Consider the following 14,030-nt stretch of genomic DNA (forward strand, 5'->3'; position numbering starts at 1 on the left):
AGTTACATCTTACACAATCGATCAGAAAGGTGAAGAGATACGAAATGCAGATGAGCGGCGTGAGAGAACACGGTCTGCCTAGCGGCGGGTGGGCCAGGGGTACAGAGATGAATGACAGGACATTTGGTGAAGCAGTAATTTTGAAAGCCTCATACAGACACACTGACCTCACCAGTTCCTTTCGACCCCTGCTCAGAATTCACAAACCTCAAATTAAATTAGCCTCGCGCTGGACTGATTGTGCTAACTAAATCCTGTTTATCTTACAACACAATGACGGCAAGCAAAAAAAGTCCACTTTTCAAAGGCACAAAATAAGCTCATCTTTCAGCCCGGAAGGGTAGTTTCTGCTTGCATGTGTTCCAAAGAATAAAGCTAGAACATTTTTGGAACCAAAATAAATAAATTACTCCCTTACAGTTCATAACTTTCATCTCTAAAATATTTCCAATTTATCTCCGACATAAGTGTTTATTTTCCTCTAATTTCCTTTCATTCCTTTTAAACAAGATAAAACAAATATACGGGCCTTTTAAGTGTTTATTTTCCTAAACCGACCGCAACTTATTGACAACTGACAAAATATGCAGATTTTGGTCAGTTGACAAGCAGCTGAGCTTGGAAGACTGTACTGGGTGCAGCATGCTATGCAAGTGGATAGGCACACTGGCTAATACTACGCAGGAAGGCGAGGATGAGTGCCACACTGAATGCTAACTGTTCAGATCAAATCATATTAAACAGAAAAAGGAATCTCTGGATAGCTTCAGATGGGACTGACTTGCTCCAAAATTGAACTTTGCTGACCAAATTAAATCCAACAATGAAACAGAACAGAGTTGAGGCATCAGTAGTTGTGAAGCGGTAAGAAATAAGTCACTCGAAAAAAAAAAAAACTAATTTCCAACGCTCTAAAGAAATGGCTTTGCATGGACCATAAAAATTCGATAGAACATTGCAGTACTCCTCTTAACTTTTAGTTTTAAGGTAGTTGCACATTTCACTAGTATAAGGAACAGGAGAATACTCTAGAGGTCATTAGTTTGATTTAGCGGTCACTCACAGGACATATATGCACATGTAATCCTAATTTGCAAATATGGTGCATAATGAGGTGGAGCGGTGTGAACCTTCTTAAGGACAAGCCTCCATCAGACTTTCATAACAAGTGCGCAAACAACGCCCCAGTGCTCTCTAAACCTTAGATTCCACCACCTGCATGGTCATGACTACAGAGGCTGATCAACTGCCTCAAGGTGTAAACTGAGATCATGGTGGGGACATGAATTAAAGAGCCATGGAGTTTTTCATTCTAACACTTCATAGGGCAATGTATGCTTAAATCAGCTGGTACATGTAACTGGTAGGGTTCTGCAAATTACTCTTAATCGCCATAGTTCTCCAATCATCCAGCACCAAACACCTGCCGTGGTAAGGTAATCTTGGCACCCAGGGTTACAGGTTTCAAGGCAGAGGACAGGCTGATGGCAAACAAGAAACAGCACAGACAAGAGCAACTGGAGGATCACTCGTCAGACAGGCTGAAGACTAGCTGCCATCTTTTCAGAGAAAACAGCCACCCCAGAAGAGATGCCGTCACTCTTCAAGATGAGCTGACATCTTTCAGTCTTAAACAATGACCACAAGATAAAGCACCTGGTTTTAGCGACTTGGATTATTTACATTCAGGCGACTTCCACACCTCATCTTGATGTAGAAATCTCTTCATAGCTCCGTCAGGATGGTTTGGAGCTATTAAGACTTTACTAAGAAGCCCATCTGTAAAAAAGCTCCTGAAAACAATCTTACATTTTATCTCCAGGATGGTCAGCGCTCTTCCACCCTTGAGCTTTCTTCGTTCACTTCAGATACTATTATTACTGTATACACAATCAAGTTTTTTCTAGGACCACAAACAAAAGTGACCTTCGTCACACCCGCAGACTGAACAGGACCTTGAGCTCAATTTTTGAAGCCAGACAAGATTCAGCACTACCCTTCTCGTGCAACTGTTTTGCTTGAAACCTGCCATCGGTGGGTCTGCCAGACCAGGCTTATGAGAATGAACGGTTTATTACAGTAGATTCTGCACTGCGAAGTTAACACAATCCCCGAACGCTGCATCTTGAATAATTGACATTGATAACACCCTCCATTCCATAAAAAAAGACATCAATATAATTCAATTAGTGTCAACTTACAAAACTCTTCCATGTCGATTTCCTCGACTGCATGGATGCTTGTGAGGTGAGCAATGCGCCCCTGGATTCTGGTCCTTCTGTAGCCACTGGTCTTCTCAACTCTCTCGATCATCTGCTGCTGGCGGTCGATCCAGTAGAGATGGTCTCCGAGGACAGTCAGGCCCATGGGCTGAAGGATGTTGGAGTCTTCCAATGTGACACGATTTGCTCCTGTTGTAAACAGAAGATGTTAGTTCTACACACGGTGTATGTACTTGCATCACTAAGGAGCTGGGATGAGGGGGAGCCTACTACTTAGATCTTTGTAAAAAAAAAATGCAAGGAAATCTGATTAAAAAAATCTAGCACTCTTATAAGTAAAACACGTTACAAATCTGCTCAGCATGCCGAATCAGAAGGTTGAATTCTAACTTCTCAATAACTACCAAAGCGTTTCACACAAAGTGCCAACCAAAGAGCTCTCCTATAGGTTTGGAAATGGGAAGCAGTTAGGTGGCTTCTCTCCCGCTCCACACATCCCTCTAATGTCAGTGTAAAGGCCTTGTCCGGGATGGGGAGAGCCTGGCTCATTCTTGTCGAGCAGAGAAGTCCATGGTTCTCTCTAAAGACGGTCCGTTTTTGCAAAGAGAAGATGTTGGACATGTGACTAATGAATGATGTTTAACAGGGGCATAACCTACCATAGCGTGGTGGGACAAACGTCTCCAGATATCACTGTCATCTGGCACCCTCCTCAAATCTCAGTATAAGAGTTGGCACCCACAGTTACCTACTCATAAGGCTTAGGTCACTCAGTGCTTAATTTGAGCTGGTGGTTTCCGGTGCTCAGCACTGGAACTTCATTGTCAACACCTGCGCTTGTGACAGTCTGCCACAAGGTGGCGCTGTCTGGCTAATTTAGAGATGACCACAACAACGGCTAATTATTAATTCAATATATATTAAAATGACTATTACCTGCCGCTCACGCCATTCTTACATCTTTGGGGGCCTGGAACAGTCCGAATTGTCACACTTCTACGAGCGTGATGGTTAGTTGTTGTGTGGTTAATATTATTAGCAGCATGGCAGGGACAATGTGTGGTGCAAGCTGAAGGGGTCTCCTGCTAGGAGCCTTGGCACTTATTTGTTTACAAATTAAGCACTAGGTACACTTATCTTTCTTTAATATGGTATATTTACTTAGTACATTAAATTAACAGGCCTTGCTTTCCCATGTAATTATCTGCTGAGGCAACCATTACATTAAAGTGAGCTTGCTACGGTCTATTAAGCTTTTCCTCCTCCGTGCACAACCTTACAGATGAACTTGTAGTAAAACTCTTTGTCTAATTACAATATGCTTATATCGAAGCCATAGCATAGCATAGCTTCTAAAAATATTGATTTTCATTAATTGGCTTACAACGAAGTGTATATAGCTTGGTGATACTAACAGCAACGAAAGTGACTATATAAGAAGACTCTGAAAGCCTGCTCGAGGTAGAAACAAAGGTACTTGCTCAACAAGTCAATGTATTTTTTGAACATGCACTTTTGGCGTGGCTCATCAAGCCAAATTTCAGAGACGCCTTGGTTTTGGAGCTAGATTCAGATGCAGGTGAACCTCTAAATAGTGAAGCAGCCATAAACACAAGATTTGGTGAGTACTATACTCCCTTCTATGCAGCAGCTCCTAGGTTACCCTCTTGGGCCATTGAAGATTTTCTGGCCATTGACCAACTGCATGTACTTTTAGGAGAAGATGTAGATGTGTTGGGGGGTGGTATTACTGGCAGGAGTTAAAAGCAGCAATTACAAGTATGGCGTGGGTGAATGTTTCTGGAGCTGATGGCCTACCTGTGGAGTTTTTTGCAGCCTACAGGGAGAGTTTGGCTTCTAAACTTGTACAACTTGTCTCTGCTGCTCAGGAATCAGGTCGCCTTCGGATATCTGCAAGCAAGGCCCTGGCCATCCCACTCCTGAAACCTTGGCGCCCTTACACAGACGTTAGAGCCTACAGGCCATTATCCATGCTCAATGTGGACTATAAAATTCTAAAGTTGAATACTAGTGACTTGCCTGCAACCTAATATGCCCTCTTTGATCTAAATAGATCAGGCAGGTATCATTCTTGGTCGTAATACAGCACTAAATATCAGGAGCCTCATCTCTCTTTTGAATGAAGAGTTTTTGGATAAACAGTTAGCAGCTGTCATGGCAATATATATTTACAAGGCCTTTGATAGTCTAAGTTGGGACTTCTTGGATCAGGTAATGACTGGAATGGGCCTGGGTTTATTTTTTGGATTGGGGTTCCCTTACATGGGTTCCACTGCACAGGTCCGCTCTGAGAGAACTATATCCGAACCTTATGATGTGGGTCGAGAAACTAGACAAGGGTCCCTAATTTCTCCTCCATTATTTGCCATGGCAATGGAGCCTTTGGGTTGCTGTGCTTGCACTGGAGAGTTTTATCGTAGGTTAGAGGGCTATCCCATTATACAGCATTATATGCTGATGACATGCTACTCTTCCTCAGGAATGTTGAAGTGGCCTTGCCAGGCGCAATAAGTATATCAAAGCACTTTGGGGCCGTTTTTGGCCTACACACTCATTGGCAAAACCCTTTTTGTTTCCGCTCAGTAGTGAAGCTATCCCTCCACAGAACCTGCGTGGGCTTACCTGGACCCTATTTGCATTAAATATTTAGGAGTTAAAATACACCATAATCAACATGAGCTACTGGATGGTAATTTGGGAGCAGCCATCGGTGCCCCACGAAATAGTATACAGTTCTGAGCTACATATCTGTGGCTGGCAGAATAGCGGTGGCTAAAATGGTGATGTTGCCAAGATTGCTTTATTTCTTTTCAACACTCCCGCTGTTGGTACCTGGCCGGTTGCTCCAGGTTATGGAAACTCTATAGTTGGAATTAATCTGGGGGACTGGTAGGTGCAGAGTAGCCCTGACTAAATTGCAGCGTCCTATAACAGAGGCTGGCCTAGCTGTACCGGATCTTATGTCCTATTAAATAGCGCCTCAGTTGCAGTAGTTTAATCAGTGGGTCTACAGTATAATGAACCCTGGTGAGGTATAGTTGGATAGCCGCCTACTTTGAGCCAAGATTGCAAGTCCTTTTGGTTCCTCTGCGATGACTACCAGCGGCTTCTCAGGAACTCCTGGTAACACAACAGTGCTGGCGTTGTTGCTTAAAACAGATCCGAGTCCCAGTGCCCTATTCGCCTGATTTGCCACTTAGTTGGATGAAGTCGGTGGCTAGCGTGGGTGCACTGGGAGCAATTGAGAGGTGGGCTGATTAGGGAGTTGCCTGTGTAAGTGTTTATACCGGGATGAAGCACTAATCTGATTTGAAGACTTTGCAAAAGTGTTTGATATTCCTGGTGGCCAATTATTGTTGCGCAGGGCTGTGGTTGCCACGATTGTAGGTCATTGTGAGAATGGAGGGGCTGAGCCAGTAACCATCAAGCGTGTCGACTACTCTGTACTACGATGGGCTGTGTAAAAGCGGTCTTGTGCCTTTATCGTGCTTTATGTGCTGGTGTCCTCGCTCTCCTCATTGAACAGAAAGTGAAGCATGAGGCGATTGTAGAACTCCAGATTATAGATCTGGACTGGAAGACGATCCAAGTACGTATACCTGATGTCTCACGAAATGCCAGGCTTAAATAAATTCATTGTTACATTTGAGATAAAGCATACCTTACAATCAGCAAGATCAACCAGTTCCATGCGACTGCTGCTGCGAAATGTCTGCGATGTGGGGAGTTGGGGGCAGAATTATTCCATATGATTTGGCCCTGCCGGAGTTTAGCTGGGTTCTGGGATGCGGTTGTGGGTTGTGTAAATGGCATAACTTTAAGGGCGATCACTTGTACTCCCTTGCTCTGCCTCTTTGGGCGATATCCTCGCTCTAAAAAGAGGAAAGTCACTACTAGATTTACTGATTGACTAAACTAAAATTGACAATGCACTGGAAGTTTGTGCATGGCCCTCGAATAATTAGATGGAGAAAAGAACTGGTTAAACGGGCAGGACTGGAGAGTGCGGAGTTGTTTCGGGAATTGAAGGAAGGGCGGGAAAAGACTGACAATGTACAAGCATGGGAACACCTTGTGGACTGTTTGTTGAACCCAGGCGCTGATATAATCAGACCAAACAACTCCCTGATATCCCAGGAGCACTTAGAGGGTGGTAATAACTGATCTTGCATGAATTGTCAGGGGTGAGACATTGAACCACTGCAGTGAACTTTAATATACTTCCCATTAGGGCATTCTATATTTGGCAGCTTTACAGGGAATAACTACAGGCAGGGGTTTTAGTTGTTATTGACTGCTAGTTGGAAGCTGGAATTGCTTTAAGGGATGTTGCAATATGTGTGATTGTTTTTATTATATGTACTAGCTTTTAAAACTATGATTTGTATTTATGTACTTTTCAAGCTACATTTTTAAATTATGTATTACCTATCATATGTGTTATTTGAAAGTTACATTTTAAAATAATATTTATTATTTTTTATCATATGTTTTTCCTTGATAGCTTTTAAAACAATTTTTTTTGTGTGCACTTGCAGCTTCTGTTTTATGTTCAAAATTGAAAATAATAAAATTACTTCAAAAATGAATTACAAGGATGGGGCTATAAACTAACTTAGTAACTAGGGATAGCCTAGGCCAGTCCTGTTTAAGATTAGATTACAATTCATTGTTAAGTTCTCACATCCTCTTAATCACAAAAACAGACCTATGTATTAAGCAATGCATTTTGCATACGTTTTTACAACTGCAACACTTTTAAAGCAAAATAGCTCACTTGTATTAAAAAGACTCCAAAACAAAAAGTAAGTTGCCTTTTCAGCTTGGAATCTAATTATCAAAAGCATACGATGGCCCACATTTGGGACAAAAGACACAACAAATGTTTTGGTTTACATGTGTACAGCACTTACCAACAGCTGTTGGGTTTAAGGGTGTAATCCACATTACCTAGCATCAGCCACGGGCACAACAAGGACAACCAACCTAGGCTACTGAGGGCCGTGCCCAAAGACTGCTAATTGAATAATGTACAATTGAAGAATGGAACTTGTTGTCAAGGGGGCGGACTAGGAAGCTGACTCAGTGTGGTGCCCAGCATAACAAGTGGGACAGGCACAGTGTCCATCACCTAACTCAGTCACAAATACATGTGCAGCACAGAGGGGCAGGGAGTTGAACTGATTGCCAAGTCAACAGTGAACAGATTAGAATCATCTCAACCAATGGATTACTTTATTAGGAGCAGGTAAGTAAACACCAACCTTTCTTTACTGGCGATTCTTATGAAAAACAGGCAGAAAATGTGTGAAAACCTGCGCCGTCCAATGGCGCTATTCTTCCACCACAACGGACAAGCAAGCATTCTGAAAGAGACTTTACTACATTCCTCTATTAAAGTCCTGACGCTTACAGTGTTCACGTTTTGTTGTCTTGAACTTTGGTAACGCGTTCACCATTATCACTTTCCATCTTTGACTCCGAAGCGCCAGTACAATAAAGTTGCATATCTGGAGGGCGACGTTGTGAACACATTCCGAGAGAGTTCGCCAACGTCCACAAATGTATTTGCTAACAGCAAGATCCTTCCATAATACACACATTTTTTACTTCATTGCCCAAGAAAGCTAATTAAAATTAGATCCTCGATTTGAAAAATGTCACCGTCTCTGAGAACATATTACGTTTTGGCAGCCAACCAACCTCCGTGTTTTCATCTCCTGCCAAGTAATATGTGCAGCGATCCTACTTTTTACTGGTAAAAATCTTGATCTTTGGTTTTCTGAGTGTTACAAAAAAAGGTTTGGCTTCGTGCACAAGATATGTTTCTGTTGCTGAGATTCTACACTGCCAACGCGGTTTATAGAGAAGGTCTGTATCGGGACACATTCGCTTCTAAACTATCAGATGAATCTTGCCATCACACATTCGCTTCTAAACTATCAGACGAATCTTGCCATCAAAACATGTTTTCCTCGACCATTTCAATAGATCTACTCAATACAAATTGAAAATAACATTGCCAGTGACACACCAGGCTTTGTTGAAGGGTTCTTCAGCTTTTTGTTTGCATGCTTCTCCACACTTACCCTCTGATGCTTAAATGCTTTTCAGTAACAAAATTACAGTTATTTAGTTTTGAAGGGACATAATGTGTCACGACCTTGTCTCCTTTCTGGTTCAGCATGTGTAGGCATATTCCAAACGCTCCTGTGAATGTCGAAGAATCTGGGTGTACTCTACCCGCAAATCCAATCATGGCTCCAACGAAAGTGCGTTTTTTTTTTTTAGAAAACAAGCCCTTTTAAGCTTCCAGTTAGCATTTAGAATTCCAAACTACCACATAGTCCCGCTCAATCACTCCTGCAATTTCTGAAAGCAAAAAGTCATCTGAACAAAAATCCTATTCACTAGCGTTAGCAGAAGATTCCCCCCTGTGCTTGACCTCACCCTAGGAGGTGCCTGTCCGGCCATACCCCAGTACACAATGTACTCTTCATTCATACACAAAATCGACTCATTCCCTATTTAGTGCACTGTTGCTTCAACGCAAGCTTGCACAACGCAACCAAGATACAAACATTAATACTGCGGAGTATCAACAATTCTGCAGGGCACATCTGAGGCTAGAGATCTAGTCAACCTACTTGATAGATAAGATCACTGTCAAAACCACCATAGCCGAGCGCAAAACGTAAGGTGGACCTTTTGTAACTACCCTTTGAATACCGTGATTACTTAATGGTAATCCTCAAACTGAGTCCTACTGTTCCGTATTACCGTCCTGATCTATGAGGTGACCTACTGCGATAGACAAGTACCTTGTAGTCCTCTTTAGGTCTCGCCTGAGCCAGCGCGCATGCGCTGCTCTGCGAGGCATTTAGTAGGGGATTTTGAGCTCTAAACACACGCTCGTGGGTGTGCGTTTTTTTTATTAACCTGCAATTGGCATGTGCGTGCCTCTTTCTTAAAAAGACAGCACGCAATTGGTTCGAAGGCGAGTGCATGTCCTGCCTTCTTTGTTCCCTGGCCTAGGGAGCGCGGGAGTGAGCAGCGGCCCCGCACTGTGCCTGCTGCATTCCTTAAATTCTTTGTAGTGCGCGCGCACCATTCGCGGACTTTTTTTCCCATGGCTCTCCTGAGTGCTGCATCTTGATGACGACAGCTGAAAAGTGAATATAGTTAAGCATAGAACATCCAGCTATGTTCCACTGACATGATATTGTTTATGCTGGATGAACGCCGATCGCGTTATCGAACATCTTTCATTTCTCAGCCGGACGATAATTTATTGAGCGAAAAAAAAATCTTGATTGCCTTCCACTTTTGGGTTGTCTTTATGCGCGTTTCACAGTTTCGGCGCGTACAAAACAATGTATATACAACATAATTTCAAGTGTAAAATCTGATAAAGCCTTTGTTTACAGTATACTCCCTAAGGTCGGGCGTCATAAAAACTACATTTCCTAGAATACATGTTTCTGAGAACACTCGCAACTTGGTGTTATTCTTAAAGACCCCGTGTTCTCAAAATCTATTGCCTTATATTATCAAACAAGATGTCTTACAAATCTTGTTAGACGATTAACCCCAACTAGGGTACGAAGGCAGATGCTCCTCGTGACAGAAGTGTTTTGTGTATGTGCCAAAGTGACGGAAGAAAGACGCAATCTCTATTTTTTTTCTTCTGCGCCTAAGTGTTGCATTGTGTTACTGAACTAAAGGCCAGCGGCTGTCATTGATTATCGTGGGAGTTTTGTTTCATTATCAACTCACACGTACTAGGAACATACACAGACACACATGCAGATTGATCCATTCTCGCAGACCTCGGGTGAGTTTGCGGATATTCGCTACCCGGTGACATGATTTCTCTCACTTATGTAGCAGAGAAGCCTGTCAGCCGTCAGGCTGCTGAGTCTAGCAGCGGCTATCAGAAAGTGATTTGCCGTGACATTTTAAAGACAGGAAAATTGAGACAAACTTTGTGCTCGCCAGTCTGGTTATTGGAGTGGAGATGTCAGAGGTCATTAGAGCTAATCTGTCGGGTTCTTCGGCCCCTCCCCTTTGCCTGGGCTATCCATGTATATGTCTGCCGCTGGCTGCACCCCTCTCTCCCGTCTCTTGCACTTATTGATAGCGAAGTGAAAGTGAGTAAAATGCATACGTGTGCTGCAGTGGGTAGAGCGTCTCCCCTGTGACGTCACAGACATTAACGCAATCTCCCTGAATTGCGCAGCTCAATGTACAGCAGACTGCGTCTCCAGCCCTTTGCCTCCATTAAGAAAACAGTGGTCCTGGGTGGTATGATGTTTTTATTTTTTTTATCATAGACAAGGCATGCGACAATGATCGCATCTTCTATGAGTGACTCTCTCTGAATTGTTCTTCCCAAGCGTCAGTCAGTCCAAACTCCATCACTTTAAAAAATACAAACAAAGCAAAGGTCGTTGCTTGTGAAATAGTGTGAAATGCAGCGAACTGAACAATTTTAGAAACACGTAACTGTTGTTTGCATATCGTGCACGCATGCCCCCTTTGTGCAAATGGCACAGCACATTAAAATCACTATAATAAACACTTTATTCCATGTAGCTGTTGCAAAAGTAATTCGAGGCACTGTCAGCAAAGTCGATCATCCTTGCCGTGCTCTTTAGCTGCAGATCTTGTGGCATGCCCTAAATTGACCAATGGCAGTGTGTATTTATAAACACCTCATTTTTATCTCACCCTGCCTGAGCCATTCAATGGAAGGAGCTAAGATTTCAAAAGTCTCCTTGTCACTACGAAGTGCACTAGATGTAATTGGGTTGATTGGTGGTGTTCTGTATAAAACATTATTTTTTTCTTATTGGTACTATTGACGTGGTTTGTCTGAGAGAACAGCTTGCACCCCAGGAGAGCGCTAAGAAATCCGCATGTGCCCGCCGGCTTGGTTGCCTTATCCTCTTGCATTCTTTCCTCGCTTAATATAGATTTAAAATGCACTTTGCATCACTGTTGCTGTGAAAATGAAGTGAGCACGGATGCAAAAGGGAGGGCTTTCCTTCTCAGGGAGTCCCATTCTTTCCGTGATTATAAAAGGTTTAGGATTAATGCTTAAAATGCTGCTTAAACTGGATTACAGACATGGATTCGGCAAGTTTGTAGGCGAGCATGCATTTTAATGAATTATACAAAAACAGCTCTGCCTTATGACGTATGAAAGCTCCCCCTATGGATACACCTTGGGTCATATTACCGTAAAATAACATGAGTGTTTTAAAGTGCACATTCAAACAGAAATGTATCTTGATACTGAATAGCAGAAATATATTGGGACTCAATTCAATGTATACATTAAATCGACCTCGCAAGAATGAAAGGCTGAGTGGGCCAGCCGAAATGTAAAGCTGCCACCATAAGATGAAACTCTGGTCCAACCAATCGTAGGGGCATTCGTGCAGTGAGCCACCAGGCATAAATTATGTTAGCACTACGTAATTTGCGTTGGTTCTGAACAATTTTGCATTGACTTTTTGTGGCTCATGAATATCTAAACACCAAATATTCGCAACAACTGTCAGTGTACACAACATATTTTCCAGTTGACAAAACGAGCACATATCAGTTTAAGACTATTGCAAAATGTACTGTCACTAGTGCAAAAATGCTCAGGAAAAGTGCCTCACACCGGGGAAATGTATGTGATCAAGAGACCACGTTGAGGTGCCCTACTACCTCTGACAGCAACTGAAACGCTAATGCACTGCAACCCTCTCATCTTCGTATGATCTTGGTGTACATGTTAGAAGCAACAATTGATACTTAAGTTGTATCTGCAGTGATATTGATATCACACCTATATTTGCAGTGATGGTGATCTCACACCTGTAACTGCAGTCATAGTAATGTCGCACCTATCTGAAGTAATGGTGATTTCACACCTATATCTGTATTAATAGTGACCTCACACCTATATGTGCAGTAATAGTGATCTCATACCTATATCTGCAGTGATAATGATCTCACAGTAATATCTGCAGTAATGGTGACCACACACCAATATCTACAGTAACAGAAATCTAAGATCCAGAGTCCTTGTTACAGAATGGGTGAGTATATGTAATATCCACTCAAAGTACGTATTACACAATGCATAGGTATATGTAATATCCACTCAGAGACCTTATTCCAAAATGGGTGGGTATTAACATTTTAAAGGCATTATATTTATGTTGTAAAAAAAATATCACATTAATAAAAGCCAGTACCATTTATACAACCGATAACTTACACTAGTACAAATGTAATGCAATAGATTTCGCAGTTACAAAAAAGTTAGCTATTGTCATTTTGAATTACAGCATTTGCTTAATGTTTCATGAAGGGAAAAAAACCAAAAAACAATGTCTTTTACAATGCCAATAGCTCAAAATAATGTCATTGCGAGAGCTATTGCATTGTAAATGCTTGTTTAGATATACAATTTAAGCAAGGGTCATGAAGTGATTTATGGACCAGACACAGAGACTTAAATCTTACTCTTTGGATCAATTTACCCAGGACTGGGGATACAGACTTACATTTCTGGACATCAAAAATAAGTATAACTGTTGAATTTTGAACCAGCTGAAGCTTACTACTTGATTTAGCTGGGAGACCCAAGTACAGAGCATTGTAATAATATAGCCTCCCTGAGATAAAAGCATCTATAATCTATACACTTTGTGGATGCATGAACAACCTGATTATTTGTCTTAAGATCAGTTATTGATAAAACAGGTCTTCACCAGTGAGTTTACGTGACCATCCATAGTAAGAATCACATTTAACTCTATGCCCAGGTTCTTCACACGCTGGACTGGGACTTTGGCCAAACAATACTGACTAGAACATAGATTTCCACGCTGATGTCAGCTGAAATGGAGTCAAAACGACTGTTTTTCAACTATTTCAACTTTAAATGCTTATAAGACATCCACTGCTTTGGGCTGGATAAACAATTGCACATATTTTCAGACCTCATACTGGGTTCCCCACCAACCACAAATTAAATCTGGGTGCTGTCGGCATACATCAGGACAGCGAGACCAAATGACAGAATGAAGTATGAGGAAGAACAGAAACTGTGGGCACTCCTGAACTCAACGCTTTTGTTTCGGATATATGACAAAGATAATTAGGGTAGTCACACTAGCCAAGAATTTTTGTATCCAGGTAAGGACTGTGTCTCTGATACCAAAGCCTCCCAGGCGTTCTAACTGTACCTGTGGTAAACGGTATCAAAGGCAGCTGAAAGATCTACCAGGATCAAAGCTGCAGGGACAGTCGGATGTGTAAACCATGTAACACTGCAATTACAATGCTTTAATTGTTACAGCTGGTATAAAAGGCAGCCTGTAATAGATGGAGTAGATCTTGAGATTCCACAAATGCGGATAACTAGTTGAAGACCACCCATTCAAGAAGTTTAGCCACAAACAGTAATTCTGACAATGGTATGCAGTAATCAGTGCTTTCAGAATGCACTTTTTTTTACTATTGGTCTAATGCAAGCCTTTTATAATTATTCTGGGACACAACCAATATCTCATGACAAGTTAATTGTCAAGGCATGATGATGCAAATTCGGCAGATGTTCATGTACCTTGGCAGGAATTATATCCGCTCCAGAGACCTAGGGCTTACTACTCTTTACCTGGGACGCGTAGTCCTCAACACTCAGTTATTGCCATTTTTACTTCTGGAATAGCTAATCCAATGAAATCTCCTTTTGAGGTTGGACATTAAGTCAAATTAATTTTT

General features: G+C 41.9%; 1 protein-coding gene across 1 annotated transcript in view; it reads right to left on the minus strand.

Moving 5' to 3' along the window:
- Window positions 1-14,030, minus strand: part of LRP5 (LDL receptor related protein 5) — a 382,460-nt gene that overhangs the window by 20,144 nt on the left and 348,286 nt on the right. The window contains exon 16 of the mRNA XM_085644789.1: window positions 2,202-2,411. Within this exon, the coding sequence (XP_085500915.1) occupies window positions 2,202-2,411 (210 nt within the window). The remainder of the gene's footprint in view (window positions 1-2,201; window positions 2,412-14,030) is intronic.

Source organism: Triturus cristatus, chromosome 3_1 (genome assembly GCF_964204655.1).
Source record: "Triturus cristatus chromosome 3_1, aTriCri1.1, whole genome shotgun sequence".
NCBI lineage: Eukaryota > Metazoa > Chordata > Amphibia > Caudata > Salamandridae > Triturus > Triturus cristatus.